This window comes from Haemaphysalis longicornis, unplaced genomic scaffold (assembly GCF_048455015.1).
Source record: "Haemaphysalis longicornis isolate Haplotype H1 unplaced genomic scaffold, Haemaphysalis longicornis Haplotype H1 scaffold_2, whole genome shotgun sequence".
NCBI lineage: Eukaryota > Metazoa > Arthropoda > Arachnida > Ixodida > Ixodidae > Haemaphysalis > Haemaphysalis longicornis.
The window spans coordinates 185,529,594-185,547,450 of record NW_027526295.1 but is presented as its reverse complement, the minus strand read 5'-3'; the positions used below and the strand labels follow the sequence as shown (position 1 = coordinate 185,547,450).

The 17,857-nt window shown below is 50.9% G+C and overlaps 1 protein-coding gene across 1 annotated transcript; it reads left to right on the top strand.

The window, feature by feature from the left end:
* The first annotated feature begins 1,745 nt into the window (after positions 1-1,745).
* On the top strand, positions 1,746-15,745 carry LOC144167555 (uncharacterized). Its single transcript, XM_077696786.1, has 3 exons — positions 1,746-2,018; positions 7,730-7,967; positions 15,000-15,745. Exons 1-3 carry the CDS (start codon positions 1,787-1,789, stop codon positions 15,199-15,201), a joined length of 672 nt encoding a protein of 223 aa, XP_077552912.1. The 5' UTR covers positions 1,746-1,786; the 3' UTR covers positions 15,202-15,745.
* The last annotated feature ends 2,112 nt before the right edge of the window (positions 15,746-17,857 follow it).

The following is a 17,857-nucleotide window of genomic DNA, read 5'->3' as shown; positions in this document are numbered from 1 at the left end:
AAGGAATGCAAATATGCGTAATACAACTTAGTAAAAAACACTTACTACACACGTAGTTAAAAATATTCTATAACAAAGCGCAGAAAGCAACTTGTTCTTGTTTCGGAAACACAGGATAATAAAGGGCGATAACAGAGTTTTACTTGTGTGTATAAGGACATTATAAACTACAAAAATGCGGTGGTCACAAAGTGTGAAGCGGTAAGAAAAAAGAAAGAAAAAGAAGAGCGCGATGCTGTTTTACCGAACACAAGGCCTTAATCTGTAAGCGGGCGGAACCGGAGTAAAAACGAATGGATATAATTACACTGGAGCGATACAGGAGGTGGCACAAATACTTGTAAAAAGAACCAGTCGAAGTTTCGATCACTGAAAGAGTGGTAATTAATAAAATGATAATGAAACATTTTCTCTCGCTGTCTCCCCCGTAGGGTATCGCCGCCTTACAGAATGGCACGTGCCCAGTCAGAGGATCAGAGGATCGGTGGATGATGATGATGATAATGATGGCAATAATGATGATGACTGTTACAATGATGATGATGGTGGTGGTGGTGGTGACGACGACAAGGTTGACGACTCCCTCAACGACATTGGAAGATGTTCCTGGTCAATCCCCCTGAGTGGGTATGAGCCATTCTCCTGGCACCAACTAACCAAGCGTCGTTCTTCATTTGTCAGTCTGACAAGGCCTCACCCATTTAGTTTCATATAGTAAGCAATCTTTATGGCTTCCAAGAATCACCATATTACCCGAAACAACGCCGTAGAGATATATCTCGTTAATTTGGAACGTGTAAGATGTGAGGAGGTGTCACCACAGTGAGCCATGCAGCATGTCGTCTAAGCTGAGATCATATAATCAAGGTTTTTAGGTAATCAAGGGTTTTCAGGTACGTTGTTCGAATATTCGCGAGCATGTATAGGAATGTCATAAATAAGAATCATTGGGAATCCTCATCATTTCAATTTGGTGGTGTTAGGTGTCACAAATAAAAAAGTACAGTATAAATAGGTTCTCGGGATTCCTGTGTTTTCAACTTCGAAAGTTGATCGGGTATGATTTTATGAACTAGGTATCAACGTGCTACTTGCATTTATTTAGGCGCTCAAAGAACAAAACCAATGGAGGGGAACGTTCGCTTCAAACCTCGGAGGAAACGTTGAGCTGCGATGCACATTAAAATCCAACGAAATGAGTTGTTTTCCTAAATTCGCCCCTCACCCATGGCAGCATTAAAGTGTTTTGAGTCTCAGTCTAAGAAATTACTCGTTAATAAAGGTCGACAGCCCTTTCTCGGTCCACCAGTGGTGCCTACAAAATGTGACGACGGTTAATTTAATCTGCAGCCAGATGTGGAAACGACATCACAAAGCAGGCATTTTTTTACCCACTAACGTTCGTTCTGTTTCACGTCTTGAACGAAACAAGCACGTGTTTTAAATTCTGGGCGTCCCGATATTTTGTGGCTACGTATTTCGCCTGTTGGTGGTGTTTCCAGTGAACTGACGCGTACCCACTCAGGGGGATTGACCAGGAAATGGGCGCCTTACCGAAAAAAATTATGTAATTTGTTCGAGCCCAGCCTGCCTTTTCTTCATCGTGGCGCCACTGTTACCGCCATCATCCCCATCATTATGACCCGCGCGTGGAGGCACGCGCCGAACGTGAGCTTCTCAAGCACGAGCGAGCCAAGAACACGGTTTTCCCTGCTGTAATTCGGACGCTATCCCTGCAGCATCCGCGCATCGGCTCCACACGAAGAAACTCGTCAGCTACCTCAGGATGGGCGACTTGAGCGCGGTCGTGCCACCCGACGGCCGCGGCCAGTCTCACTCTTTGGACAACAGCGACACGGCCGCCCCGGCAGCGAGTGTTCCCGGACCATCGGCCTCCGGCGTAGCCAGAGTGGGAAAGAAGTCTCAGCGAGACGATCACCGCGGGGGCATCCCACCATTTCCGCCACTGCCGCCCGAGTCGCCTACGCCTCTCCAGCGAGCGGAAGCCTCTGTTTGCCGTAAGTGCGCTGAATAATTTAGCCCGCTTGTACGAGCAGTGTCCCAGCAGTGTCTTTCGTTAGCTGGCCATCTGCGGCTGCTGTGGGCGGCACGTGATATTATTGCGTGAGCAATTGATGAGCAATTCTGTCAAGTTTTCGCCTTTGATTCACGGACGGAGAGCGGCAGAACAGAGAATGCAGAGCGTGTGCACAGGGTTGACATCATCGGAGCCGGCGGTGGCATTGCTTACACGACCGTAATTGATTTGGTGGTTGGGTTTAACGCGCTCACGCAACGCAGGCGATGAGGCGCGCCGTAGTGGACAGCTCCGGGTTAATTTTTACCCCCTGGGGATCTTTAACATGCGCCCGAAATCTCGTACACACGGGCGTTTTTCCTTTTCGCCTCCATCAGAAAAGCGGCCGCCACGGCCGGGAATCGAACCCGCGACGTTGTGCTCAGCAGCGCAACGCCTTAGCCACTGAGCCACCGCGGCGGGTTACCCAACCATACTAGGGTGCCTGGATGTGCGGACGCCGCCGGCGGTGGCGCGCATCCAGGCACCCTAACCAAGGTCGACCTTATTGCTATGGAGACGTCCAGTCGAAACACGGCTCGTGAACGCCCTCCGCTCGACGAGCCCGTCGCACAGCGTCTCGACGGGTCCCGTCACCTGTTGTACACGTTGTGCGTAGAGTGTAGCCGAAGTCTGTCGAGAGATAGCTCGTTTTCCGCGTCGAGAGCGCGCAGTGAACGCACACATTTCCTGATGGCACACGCCTTTGCTTTTCCACCCTCTCCCCTTTCCTCCCTGCCTTTATGGAACGAACGAGCGATTCTAGACGCTTTCATTTTCTCAGGTCCACGCGGGGGTGTGCACGCATGGACGCAGGAAATTTGCCAGGGTGGTCATGTATAGCTCCGTTATAAAAGCGAGGTTGGTGAGAAAGAATAAGATATTTAGGGTTCTAAGTAAAGTAATTTGGATGGCGGTTGGACTATAGGTGGCTGTTCTCAGTGATGAAAGGCAGTTTCGTTTCATCTTGCTTAAGTACACGTGTTTCCCGCCGTGAAGGTGACACGCTATCTTTGTGTCACACTTAAGGTGACACTTATGCAGGACTCTGGTCGCACGGGCCTCTGTGCGTTTCCCTTCTGTCTCTTTCCTTTCTTTTTCTGAGAGGGGGAGGGGTGAAGAGTTCATCCTTACGTCGGCTACTTGGGAGCTCTTTTTGTTTTCATTGTTGCTTCTTTTTCTTCTGTGTGCCTAGTTCATTTTAAAGGTCAGTTTTGGTCTACTTAAACCAGAACACTTTAGTCTCTCTGTGTACATTCTGTCTGTCTGAAAAGATATTTATTAGCAAACAATCCAGGTATCAATGATACGAAGTCACAAGCAGAAACTGAAACAAGTGCAGCGCCGTTATTACAAAACTCAGAGCCCGCGGGAAAGCAGTCCCTCGATTCACCCGCGCCAGAAAAAAAAAGCAAAACTTACTATGCAAAGTAACTACAACAGCAAAAGACGCCAAGGCGTCCTGTGAGCCGTCAATGCCAAAGCGCTTGTACACAACTGAATTCCGCTGAGTTCCTTCATGGGTCACTGTGGGTAACGCGGCTGTTGCGGCGCTTGGTGAGGTGAGCGAGCGCGGGCTTGATATGACCTGTCGCTGCAGCCGAACGTCGCACTCATGACCACAGCTTCGCCCTCAGCTTTCCATGTGGTTTTGCACACGGCCAGGCTTTGTGCGTTGCCCTTGTGTTTTCATAAATGCGAAGCTCGGGCTATAGACCGGGTGGCCGTCTCGTGTGAGCCATTTCGTGCCTTCTAGCGCCTACGTCAACGCCGGCGTTTTTGCTTAGTGGGCCGTATGGTGGCGTGAAACTTTATTATTTCCAAAAAAAGGGCCCTGAGGGACACCTGAGAGATGTCAAGGTGTAGAGGGCATCTCCCACGTCGGGACGGGCATTCTGAACGCGGACCTTCTGAACTGCCCAGAGTTGATCTTGAAGTTCGCTGCTCCTGATAGCACTGTCCCACTTGACCTTATCCTCCAGATAGGAGCCTGGCGTAGCACAACCACACATGTAAGCAGTTCCGTCGTAGTCTGGGTTGATGCGGCTCATCCTCCAAAGATTGGCATACAAGTCCGTTCGTAGCGTGCGGAGAGTGACTGACTGCGCCCGGTTGAGTCCTTTGCCTTGGAGCGCAAATTCACGTCGATTTAAGTATAAGTGCTTCGTGAGCTCGTTGTCTGAGGTTGATCCTTAAAAGCCCTGTGGGGGGAAGTGGGGGGGGGGGGGGGGCTGGGGGGGAGCGCGGCTGATGACTCTTCGCGCCGCCTCGTGTGCGGATTCATTGAAGTTCCGCTGTCCTCCCCCGAGGTCGCCCATGGGGGCTGGAAACTAGACTAGGAGTGAGCACTAATGTATCTATCTTCCAATGACTTGGAGACTTTGCAATCAACCGCTCCCGTGGTGAAGGCTCGAGTGGCAGCTCTAAAGTTGCTATAAATTACCTTATATTGACGATCAAGCAGAGCAAGAACCTCCGGATTCTTGGTAAACACGGAGAGTGCGTTGTACATTCGTTCTTGAGCATCAATGACAGCTATCGAAAATACCTGTCTTCCATTAATCTGAGCAGCATCTACGCAAGCAGACTCCACAGGGCTCTCGAGAGCCGCAGCTAGAAGTGCCTTTGCTCGAGACGGTCTCCTGCCTTGATTAAAGACAAGGTGGATGTTTCTGGGGAAAGGGCGGACCACGATAGAGTATCTGATTTCTCTGCTAAGGTGCCTGACACTCTCCTTATTCCGTTCAGTGCCCAGGGTGATAAGAATGTCTCTGCCTGCTTTAGTACAGGAAGTCGAAGTACCTGTGGAGTGTGCTGGGCTTCTGCTATTTCTAATAAGGTATTGTGAACCCCTAGTTACAGCAGGACATCTGTGGGTGCACTGATAGGAAGCCCCAGAACTACCTTAACAACCCAACGAATCATGGTCTCGAGGCTTCTTCCAATTGTGCATATCTGCGACGTAAGAAATGCGGCATAGGACAAAAGCGTGCATAAGCCTGATGGCGCACTCCTCGCTTATACTTCTTCCGGTTGAGAATGTGCCGAAACATTCGTAACGCGTCTTACACTTCCCCGGTAATCTTCTGTAACGTTATGTTATTGGATCCGTTTCCTTCGATAATTAAGCCCGGAACTATGATGAAATTGACCTCCAAAGTGCGATTGCCGTACATGTCAAAAAGCGCGAGGTTGGGCCTCCTGTCGTGCTCCCAACTCCTGGCATTGCGTCCTGGTCTGGATGGCCTATAGAAAAAGGAACTCCGACTTCTCTCAGGAGCATTTGAGACCCGCAGGGGTGAGGTAGAGCTCTGTGGCCCTGACAGCTTCTTGCAATCGAGACTTCAATTCGCCGTCACTGCCCCCCAGCACTCCACAGGGTAACGTCATCAGCGTAGATGCTGTGTTCAACCCCCTTGATATCGAGAAGTGTTCTGGCTAATTTGGACATGGCCAGATGGAACAAAAAACATCCCCCTCGCGAGGGGCACGATCAAATGCAGAGCATTTCCGGGGGCGCACGACGTTAAGTAGTTTGCGTTACGTTAATGTTGTTGCACTTGTGGCAACTGCTGACGAGAGAGCGCTCGTCAGCAGTAATTTGAATGAGTCAAGGATATAAGACGCGTTCGTAGCCTCCCATTCTGTGTCGGCTTTGTGGCGCAGTGGGTAGAGCACCATGTACATTGCGTTCCGCCCGCAGGGTCGAGGGAGCGAAACCAGGCGCCGGATAGTATTTTTTTTTATATAGTGTAGCCCTGCCTCCCAGATAGAAGGGTTCTGATACATTTTCAATGCGTAGGGAGGCGGTTCTGCCGCTATGAAAAGATCGAACGTAAGAAAGGAAACGCTCACCAAGACTAATCCCCGATGTGGCCTGAAGTATAGCCGTGTGGCGTATATTATCGAAGGGTTTTTCTTCATCAAGGCACAGAATGGCCCTTGTCACGAGTGATCTGATCTAGTAGCTTCTTTTTGATCCGGAGTACAGCTTCCTGGGTCGAAAGACCCGTCGTGAAGCCGATCGTGGTATGCAGCAAGAGCTGGTTATCCTCCGCATAACCGGAGAGCCTGTTAAGCACAACGTGCTCCGCAACCTTGCCGAGGCGGGACGTCAGATAGATCGGTCTGAGGTTTTTAAGTCCAAGAAGCTTGCCCAGCTAAGGAATGAGTATCGTATTAGCATGTTTCATTGCATCTGCGACGTTGCCCTCTTTCCAGATATTATTGTCTGGTTAGATAGCTGATGGAATTATTCTCAAGATTGCGAAGAACTCTGTCTGAAATACCGTTAGGGACAGCAGCAGATTTACTGTTAAGCCCTGAATCGCAAAACCAACTTCTCCCTGGGAAAACTCTCCGTCAAGCCCGTGGCTGGGAAAACCCGCATACACTACTGGCGGAAGGACGAAAACCTGCGCATTCATAAGTGGCAAATACTGACCGGATAGATCTTCTGAGCTCGTCATCCTTAACGTCCTTCCATGCCTTGTGAATTACTTTGCTCAGCAGCATCCGCTGGGTTAACTTGGATCTGGAACCGCTCTCATCTACTAGATGTCTTAGGAGACTAATGGGCCGTATAATGCTTTCACATTTAAACTTCACCGCCTGTTTTCAGGCATTACCAACGGAGGTCCGCACGCTACGGAGAAAGACCGGAGCGGCGGTCGTGGCCGAAACCTACCGTCGTCTACGGGAGCGTCTGTGCATATTCCTAGTAGTGGTGAGCTTGCGTGATTGTTCACACGTCGTAAGCTTATGACCGCCCCGTCAAGAGGAGTTTGTGCCCCAAAACACTAAGAAAGGCCAGCTGACTCACTAGATGCTTAGTTGGAAAGAAAAACATCGAGCGCACTCTTTATGAAATCGGCTCATAAAAAAGTTGGAGTCGATTTTGCCCAGGGGTTGGGAGCAGGACAGGAAGCCAAACATCGCGCTTTTTGACATGTACGGCAATCGCACTCCGGAGGTCAATTCCATCATGGGCTATTTATCGAAGGAAACGGATTGTTCCCACGTAAGCTTATGTCCGCCCCGACAAGAGTTCTTGCCCCAAAACACCCAGAAGGGCCAGCTGACTCACCAGACGCTTAGGTAGGAAAATGATCAAATATGCTTTAGTATGCCTGCTTTTGCAGCGGAAGCTTAAAGCTTTTGTTTTATTCATTTATTATTTATTATTGCAGCTACATTCAGGGCGCATAGGGTACAAGAGAAAGGAGTTTGAAAAGTTACTTTGTAGATGATGTGTTGTTGTGGCACCACACTGTAGCTAACATTTTTCACTTGAGCTTTTTACGTACGTGTGTCTTTTTCTACATTCTTTCGTTCTCATTTTTCGCGTTGTGACGATTGATACAGTTCAACGACCTTCTGCTACACTTGTCAGACTCCATTACAAATATTCATCTCTTCGATTCCGAGCAACAGTGGCGGCGAGCATATGCCCTGGTACTGAGAATTCAAACGCCCTAATAAAGGCGAATGTTACGGTGCGCACCTAAACGGTTCTCACCTTGGTCTGTGTGCTATGTAACGCAGCTCCAACCCGGGCCGTTCCCTTCGAACATCTGTTGCCGGTTTGCGTCTACTCCGCACTGACGGTGCAGGGATTTTCTCTGACTAACTGGCTGTTCTCCGTTTGCGCAGACCAACCTCCAGGCGCCCGGAACAGCTGTCAACTGACGGTGGACCCGGGGTGGCTGAAGGACGGCTCCGAGAGGTCGGCTCCCCCGTCGCGCACCGTGCCCGACCAGCGGCTGCGCTTGGCCTCCGAGGTGGGCAGCCCAGCATCCAAGGCGCCACGGCGTCCCCTCAACGAGGCCATGACCGAAAGCTCCACCCTACGCGCCAGCAAGGAGTCCGAGATGCCAGCCACCAGCACAAAGTACGGACGCAGTTATCTCTCCGCAGGCACGGGGTAGCATGCCTTGGAGGCGGAAAACGATTCGCAATTTCTCGGCGCAGTTCGTTGAACTATTCGCGAGAAATTTATGACCACCAACCTCTGGCTCGGTTCCTGTCTGAGGTAACGTCACGTACGCAGGTCCAATCCAACCTAGTTCGATCCAAGCATATTACGCCTTCATCAAGGGCGTAGCCGAAGGGGGGGGGGGGGGGGGGGAAGGTGTTTAATGTCAGCACACCTCCCGAAATTTACAAATGCAGAAAACTGGCATGCATTGTTCGGACGTCCAGCGCAGTCTCACTTCTACGTGAACACTCCTAGCACCGATAATATTTTCCGCCACAGAGATTTTAAATTACGCGCTCATCCCCCCACTGTGCACTGTATCTTAACAACTTCGGCGTCCTGAGCAGCACGTGACCCGCAGGCGTCACTTCTTACTCTCTTCGCATAATCAAGCGAGTACTCGCTTCATTATGAAAATTTAAATGGCTTGAAACTGAAACAGGCCGGATGGTGTTTTTGGAGTTTACACCCTGCACAAATCAAGGAGTCCGCCTACGTTACCAGCGCGTTAACGCATCACCAGAGCTGTTTAAGCTTTTAGTTCCGTCGACGAGCGTTAACAGAAAACTCAGGCCAGCCGAGCGCACACGAGCGTAAGCCTCGTGAGGAGCGGGCGGCGTCGTCCACGCTTGCGCTTGGTGTTACGAATCAGCCCTCCGCAGTGTTTTTTGTAACACTCCTCGGCTGTGTGGTGAAGCCTCCACAACGTGCGCCTTTCAAGCAGCCCCCCCCACCTCTTGTCGGTGACTCACGCTTGCAGCCGACGGATTCAAACGCGTTGCTACATGTCTGGATAGTTGGCGCCTCGCAATCAGCACAATCAAACTTCGGTGGCGGCCGATGCAACATGCGTCAACTGTCCGAAGGACGCGGAAGCCGCTGCGGAGACCTCCTCTCTCCCATCTCTCGGACTCAGCGTGCGCCGCTACTACCGACCACGCACGAACTCTGGAAAGAGTGTTGTGTGTGTCTGTGCCGTTCGTGTCGTGTGCACGATCAAGAGGGGACGCTTGTTTTGACCGTTACCGCTTTGGGTACAAATAAGACCCCCCCCCCCCCCCCCCCCCCCAACGCGCTGTAGTTCATTCCCGTTTGAGCAGAGAATCAATGCTGTCACTCTGTTCGAGTCCTGTACGGGAGCTCGTCTCGGGTACGCGTTCCCGTATGCAACAATGGGCTCTCGCCACGTGAGGAGCCACGTGAGGAGCTCAAAAAATGTCGAGAGAACGAGAGCATGTGCCTCGTGAGGAGCGCCCGGTATTAGCCAGCTCGGCCTACGAGCACACTCTCCCCAGCGTTCGGGGCGTCATTTCTCGTGTGCTTTTCTCCTCACCAGTTTGCGTGCGTTCGCACATGAAGTGGGAAGCACAGACGCCGAGTTCGGGCTATAGACGCCGAGTTCGCGAAGCCGGTTGCCGCGGGTTCCAGCACGTGCCAACGCGGTCCACTTCGGCAGAAATGTGAAAGACTGCGGACAAAACGATCCGAGCCTGCCAGTCATGGCGAACGTTCAGCGGCAAGTTCGGAAACCCATGTCAGGTTCAACAGCCGGGTGTACAACCAAGGGAGTGGGGCCGCCAATTCTGCTGTTTCTCCAGCCTTGAACCTCTAGAGCAAGCTGCGCCATTTTTTAAATCTCCACAGGAGGGCGTAGGTCTTCCATAGACTTCCCACATGCCCCAATCCTGCGCTGTTATAATTCATTCTTTGGAGCCTCACTTTCATGTCTCATCTCTCCCTCTACTTATCGGCCTTCTACATCTAATCGAGTTTCTAGGTAGCTAGTTTGTTACCCGAATGGCCCACCTGTGGTCAGTTTTCCACATTATTTGCCCATCTAAACTACTCGTCATTTTTTTTCTTCTGAAATTCAACTAGGTGCCTTTACTCCGAATTTTCTTCCTTACCGATACCATGGTTTCATATCACTAAACGTTGCTACTCTAATTGTTCGATTCATGACTCTCAGGTCCAAGCTACTTTTTTTTTTCATTTTGATATTACTTTTATGGTACTAATATTTATCTTTCATTCTACGTTACAGCTTTCCGAGTGCACTTCTTAAAGCATTCGTTGTAGGCCTTATCCCGATTCACTGAATCAGACTGTGTCATCCGCAAATCTAAAGTGTCCCAAATATTATCTATTTACGCGTATCCCTGTCTTCTTCCAGTAAAGCTTCCTAAACTCCCCCTGTAGACACGCGATTATCTTCAGTGAGAAGATAACAAAAACACATAAAAGTGGGGAAGCAACGGTGACAAAAATAAATTGTGATTAAATGAAGGTCGAAACTGCAAGAGCTGGGATTATGAAGAACTTAACAAAAATCCAAGATATAAATAGCAGCAAACCAGGAAGGCCTAAGTGGCCGAATGAAACAAAATAGGCGCTAAATAAAGAAAACGTAGCAGACGGACCAAATGAGGCCTACAGGGTCGTTAGGACGCACTTCATGCAGTGGAATTAGCGCCTAATTTGAAATCACTGTAGAACTTTAGATCATCAACGCGCACACAGAACCATTTAGTTATTACGTAATTAGTGAAAGTGCCACGTACAAGGAGCTTCTCTCTCTAGGGAAGCGCGCTGCCTTCTGAAAACCGAGCTAGCTGCTTGAGAAGCTAGCTCGGTTACTTTCCACTGGCCGAAGTTCGTGCATGCTGCGTAAAAAATACTGAAACAATCGGACACTTAGTAATGCATTATTCCGCCTTTTGAGTGGAGAGTGGAGATTAGCAATAAGCGTGTAGCAATAAGAGTCTTGACGGAAACAAAGCAGAAAGGTGGTAGTGTGTGTGTGGGGGGGGGGGGGGGGAGGGCTAGGCGAAAGAAGTATTTCAGGGGAGGAATCTGCCGGGCTAGGACAGCGAGGGCGGGCGGCGCGTTAATGTCACTGTCTTGCGAGGAGGAAATGCAGCTTGCGAAGCACAACAGAAGGCGCGTCAAGCGCGTTGCCATAGTTTACATGCTCTTCTACGGACACGACGCATAAAAATCGTAATATGATGGAATATATCGTGAAAATTACCAGATTCTTTCTGTAAAACACATAAATAGAAGCGCCCGGCATTTTAGCAGCAACTATTAATAAATACTTCCCTAATTACAAGCCGTACCGCGCTTGAAACGAAGCACTAGAAGGAATCCTGGAGCAGACGACGTCTGCCGACACCGCCTTCCTGCCACGAGTGGTTCTCTCTCGCCGCTCCCGCGGGCGGGTTCTGCGATTTGCGCGCGCTTTTCATGTTGCACAGACAGGGCGGCGAAGTTAGGACTGTCTGAATATGAACCAATGGCATAGGGGATAAGAACCATCATTCACTGGAACTAATCATACCTAGACGCTCAACCACATGTTTCTTTTTGTAGGTTTCGCGTTCTAGAAAAATCAAAGCCCCTTCGTCTTACGACAACGATGTTTGATACGCGAAGATTTCTTCTACCGACTACAATGAAAGTTCAGTCGCGCGAGAAATTCTTCGGCGTCGTCGGCGGCCTGCCCACGACGACAGCCGGATATGCACTGGCTGACCTTGAACCGGCGCGCCTTTTGCCTTTGGCGCCTCGCGACAGAGGGCGCGTCAGTGCCGTGCCCGGCGCCGTGACTTTATCGCGCCGCCGGAACAAGCGGATAAGTCTTGCTCCGTGGGGGGGGGACAAAGCTCTTTTAGAACCATGGGGAGGCTCTGCGCATATAATCAAAAGGGAAATCTGAGTCGTGATAGAAAACAGTGGTAGTTAAATTACTTACTCAAGTGGGATGGCATTTGCCATCCAACCGATTCAAGGGAGACGCTTTTTAACATCGTAGGACGATTTAGAACAGGACAACTTGCTCACTCACGTTCTGCTTGAATTGGTTGAACAGTTCAACCCATCCAATCCCCTCCCTCCATCCCTTTACCCTGTTCTCCACTTTTTCCACATGGCGTGTTTCACCCTCTCATTTTTCAACTAGGCCTCCTCTTCCACCTTGGAAATGCTGCACATGCAGCATAAAAACGTTTTAGGGTGAAGGTACGTTCACGTGCATAGTCGCTGGTTTGCGCTCGCACGTTTTCGCATTTCAAGCGCACAATATTCCCCACTTGGGCGATTTCATTTGCGTACAAGGCAAGCCAGAGCGACGTTTGGCGTGTTCCCCGCCATGCATGCGAGCATTTGAGTGTGCAAACCACCAGTTAAGGTGCCGACTGTCACACTAATGCAGGTGCAGTGATTCAAAGAGCAACGATGGTAGAGGGGGCCCGTAGTTTAGTGGTTCGGATCAAGAATGCACGGCATACATCTTGACGGGTTATGAGACGACCTTTCTGACATGCACCTCTTTTTTTCGTAGTGGCAGCAAATACAAGTACGCTGCCACTGTGCGCTGGGCTGAGGGGACCGCATTGCGTCGGTAGGGGGGATGCACTCACCAGGGAATCCTTGCGATATCGACGGAGACGTTACAAATGAACCTGGGGTGTCGCAAACAAACCCGGCACGTGACGTCATGCCTGACGAGGGGCTCATGTTGAAAACGATGCCAGAAACGCTTGTAACGTGGTTTCGTGTTTTATGAAATATACTTTTAAATAATCACGTTGTGCGCAACCTGTAAAAGATCATTTTCGTATTGTTATATGAGTGTCTTTTAAACCTGCCGTCAGACCTTCGTTGAGTTAAAACAGATTTTAAATATTCTAATTTTACATATTTAACAGTCCTGGCACACCTGAACACCCCCTACCTCGTTCATTTATTAAACAACACAGCGTTTCATGGAACTGAGAAGTGGCAGCCGGTTATTTGTTTTACGGGAATGTGCAAGTTCGTATTCTCGGCGCATTTAAATATTGTCTTGAATGTTCTGGTTAGGGAAGTTTGAGAAACCGCTTCGCGAGTTTCCAAAAAAAGCATATATTGCGCATTTTCTTTGGAAATAGTTTGATTTTCCCGCTTTTTAGACCTTCCCTTTACACCCCCCTCAATTTTTCATCTCTAATTTTTCTTCATTTTTCTTTCTTCCCGTTGCTTTCGAATTCACGCTTTCTTTGTGCGCCTCATTCTCGCCCTTTGTTTGTCTGTCCTGTTGAGGCATCGTACGGGTCAGATACATCGCCTGGCTAAACACACACCTGGCCAACTCTTACTTAAGAAGGCACAAATGCATACTCCTCTTACATCAACCCCCACGGCTCGCATTCCACCCGATTATAGAGATAACATCACAATCCGGCCACTCCCCCGCAATATGAACCCTATTCATCATACTGCCCGACGAGCTGCTCGAGCGCGTGCCCTCGTTTCCACTTTCCCCCCCTCGCCAAACACCTTCTACGTAGACGCTGCAGCACACAGGCACAAGCCGGCCTTCACTGTGGCTGTCGTCTCCTCGCCGACTACTACTCCTCTGACGTCTCTCACTATTCCCACCACAACCCCACATGTTGCGGAAGAGGTGGCCATAGCCCTGGCTCTCGCACACCGGCCTCCCCCTGATCTAATATTATCTGATTCAAAAACGGCCATCAAAAATTTTGCTAGCGGTTGTATCTCCACGCTAGCCTGCAAAATTCTGCTCCAAAATTCAGCCCCCCAGCATCCCACGGAGCTCCTTTGGTTACCGGCACACACGGGACTAGACGGCGCGGAGTGGGCTCATAGGGCGGCACGAGCACTCGTCACCCGTGCGCCTGACGAGACCACTTCCCGTCAAGGAGTTTACTCCGCCAGAGACTCCCTCACCACTTACAGGGAGGTTACAGATTACTACCGCCTCTCCCGCAACACGCTGCCCCCGGCTCACCCATCCCTAACCCCCTCGGAGGAACGGCTTTGGCGCCTCCTCCAAACGGAATCACTCCCCAACCGAGCCCTCCTTCATCACATTTACCCATCCGCCTACCCCTCTCCGCTCTGCCCGCATTGTGGCGCTAAATCCACAGTGCAACACCACATGTGGGCCTGCCCCTCTGACCCCCACCCCACCATAACTTCCCCTGACCACTGGACGGAGGCCCTGGGCCGCTCGGACGAAGACTCCCAGCGCCCACTGGTCACCCGAGCACAAGCCGTGGTGGCGGCCCTTCGGGCCGCCATGGCGGCCCCTTAGGCCAGTGGCGTCAATAAAAGTTTTTATCTCTCTCTCTCTCTGTCCTGTTTTTGCTTCTCTCCAATTTATTTCTTCTCTTGTTTTTTTTCCTTTACACTTGATACATCAAACGTTAAGTCTATCGCTTTCCCTGTAGCTTCTTTCTACCCTATATTTTATTTGCACTTTTTTCGTGCGCATCACTTTGCCGGTCACTGGTGTAGATTGGCGACGGCGTTGTAACCGAGCGTGTGAAAACAAAGAAAACGGCGGAGGAAAGTGTGGCGAAAGTGTGAGGGGTAGGGCAGCACGCGCAACTATGGCGTCATATTTCTGTCTGCCTCCCCCTCACACTTTCGTATTCGCCTTGCGTCGTCGGAGAGGAGCGCCCTCCCCCTCAAACTTTCCCCACACTTTCTTACGCCGTTCGCCGCTCATCCGAACCAGGTGACATTTGTGCGGGAGGTTCAAACACGATTTGCATCAATATTCTCGCCGCCGCGGCGGCGGCTTGCTGCGAAATACCGGCAGGGTAGCGCGCGCCGACGTGCGTTCGCCCATCCCGCGATCACTTCCTGAGACGCAGCAGATATGCGCCGTGGACCGAGAAGACTGCAGTTCGCGCTGCGCACAGATTTCGCATTAGGAAGTATAGTTATCGTCAGTGCCTCTCACTGTTCATTTTTTATCGGCTTGTTGGCGTCACATCCTCTTTTCGTTAAAATTCTTTTTTTTATCAATAATTACATTCAAGCGATTGAGCGGAAACAATATTGTCCCCTCCCCGCCACCCGCTGCACTTCTTACCTTGTTTGAGACCCTTTCCTCCTCAAAACACCCTCTCCGATGTCCTTTGGCCCGTCTAGGCCTCGCCGGTGCGGGCTCTTCCTGGTGCTGGCAGCCCTGGGCCGAGGAACTGTGCTGCTACTGGGCCTCCTGCTGAGCGCGCTGCTGCGTCCGGAACCCTTGGCCCAAACTAAGATGATGCAAACCCCGGTCCGCGGCGGCATCTGGGCCCAGAGACTGCTGGACGCCCGCGCGAGCGCGGCTGTGCGGCACGACGCCTGAACTGCCTCGGCGCCTCCTACGGCTTCGGCGGCGTGGAGTGCCAGCCCCAGCAGCGACGCCGACACGGCGGTGACTTTGGTGCAGTGACCACTGCGACGCCGCCACAATTTGAATGGCGGCTCGTAGTTAGTCGTAACTTTAAAGTTATTTCTTTTTGAGGTGGGAGGGTGAGAAAATGGTCGGGGGAAGAGTCGCGGTTGATCCCGACGACTCCCCCTCCAAGGATCCTCGCCGAGTAATAAAATAATTCGTATGCGGAATGCGTTGTAGATTTATCGTTGCTGCTGGGGTGGGTATGCGGACAAATTAGCGAGAACTTGCTGTATCGATGTTAATGCAGCTCAGGGGTACGAGTCAACACCATATGGTCCCGGGGCCGTCCCCTTTGCGCTGGGGCTCTCAAAGGAACGTCGTAGCAAGTACAAGCCACAGTGTATACACTCGTGATTCGGGGCTGATAACTTTACAAGGTTTGAAACCAGTCACTTGGAGCCAAGAGTCGCTAAGATTCAATATTCGCGGGAGATGGAAAAGCGCCAGTTGTCTCGCGTTAGGTCACCGCGGTACCGTCACATGATACGAGGCGACGAGTACGGTGACATACTTCGGGGCACAAACGTCGTCGATCGCATGGGGCTGTATTTCCAGCAGCATTCTGTACGAATAGTGGATTGGGAAGCACCGGAAGCAGCAACAAAAGGAATGGCAAATGCCGAGCTGGAGTTTTGATTTTGGGGGTTATTCTAGTTGAAATTCTTTTCTCTTTCGACAGGTGTTTGTGGTCGTGATTACTGTGTTTTCATCTTCGTCAGTTGATCAGAGAATTATTTATGAACTAGGTATCAACTTGCTACTTGCATTTACTTATGCGCTCAAAAAACCAAAGAAATGAAGAAGAACGTCCCCTTGAAAGCTCGAACGAAACATTCAGCTACCACGCACATCAAAAAATTGGGCCCATCTCCCCGCGAGGGGGCCTCGAGTAAATGCGTCGCATAGGGGGTGGGTGTATTGCGTTAACGTTTAGTGTTTGGGGAGTTGGTGGTAGTGAATGCGTTGTATCAGCAGCTTCTTGACGTAGTTTGAATGAGTCAAGGATATAAGGCGCGTTCGTAGCCTCCCATTCTGTGTCGGCTTTGTGGCGCAGTGGGTAGAGCACCATGTACATTGCGTTCCGCTCGCAGGGTCGAGGGATCGAAACGAGGCGCCGGATAGTATTTTTTTAAGTGCGAATGCACTTTATAAGCGACCCCGAACCTTCCGCCGTCCGCATAGCAACAGCTGCGGGTGCGCGCGCTTTATAAGCGACCCCGAACCTTCCGCCGTCCGCATAGCAACAGCTGCGGGTGCGCGCGCTTTTCGTCTTCCTTAGCTACGGGGGGAGATGGGCGCGCGCTGCCTGGCCGCTGACATGGCACATACCCACGTGGGAGATTGGCCAGGAATAAGTGCGAATGCACTTCTTAAGCGAGCCTGAATCGTCGCGCTCGCATAGCGCCTCCTCTCCCCCCTCGCCTACTCTCCTAAAGCCCCTTTACTACTCTCCAGCTCGCAACACCCTCTCTCGGCGCGCCAGCCAGGCCACTACACTATATATATAAAAAAAAACAACATCCGGCGCCAGGTTTCGATCTGCGGACTTTGCGGCCGCAGCGCGACGCTCTACCGACTAAGCCACGGACGCGACGCTGATATTAGTGTTAGTAACGCGCCTTATATCTTTAACTCATTCAAACTACGTCGTCAGCGGCGTGCGTTGGCGACTCAGCGGCGTTATAGCGGCTTGATAACTGCGTGGTGTACACGTGATACTACAAACCCGCTAGTTCTGCATTCTTTCACGTGACTGCGCCTCCTCTCCCTTCACTCCGGTCGGCGCTTCGCAGCTGCGGTGCGCTGCGGTGCGGTGCGCTCCTCCTCTCGAACATACACGTTAATTCACCAAGATTTCCGCAGAGGGACAAACGAGGCGTGTTAAGCCGAACGTGATCACGAGGGGGTGTTAATGTAACTAACGGGCAAAATGCCACCAAACTTCAACAAACTCCCCCTCATAGCATCACCCCGTGCTTCGCACTTCCTCATACTCCCCTTCGGGGAAATGCGGGGGAATTTTTTTATATAGTGTAGGGGGAGGGGTGCGGACAACAACGGTGCGGACTACGACTACGGACGTCAACGCGGGTGACATCGTGAGTTACTGAAATGCTCTGCATTTAAAATCCAACAAAAGGAGTTATTTTCCTTGATTCGCACGACAACCACGGAAGCGTTAAAGTGTTTTGTGTCTCAGTCTAAGAAAATACAGGTTAATAAAGGTCGACAGCCCTTTTTCGGTCTACGAGGGGTCTCTACCGAATGTGATGATTCCTAATTTAAGCTGCAGCCAGATGTGAACTATTTCAAAGCAGGCATTCTTTACCCACAAACGTAGGTTCTTGTTTCACTTCTTGAGCGAGCCCGCTCTGCCGCACTTCGATTTTTCATGCAAACAGCTGTTCGTGTTTTAAATTCTGGGCGTCCCGATATTTTGTGGCTAGGTATTTTCCCTGTTGTTCGAGCCCAGCCTGCCTTTTTCTTCATCGTGGCGCCACCGCTACCGCCATCATACCCATCATTATGACCCACGCGTGGAGGCACGCGCCGAACGTAAGCG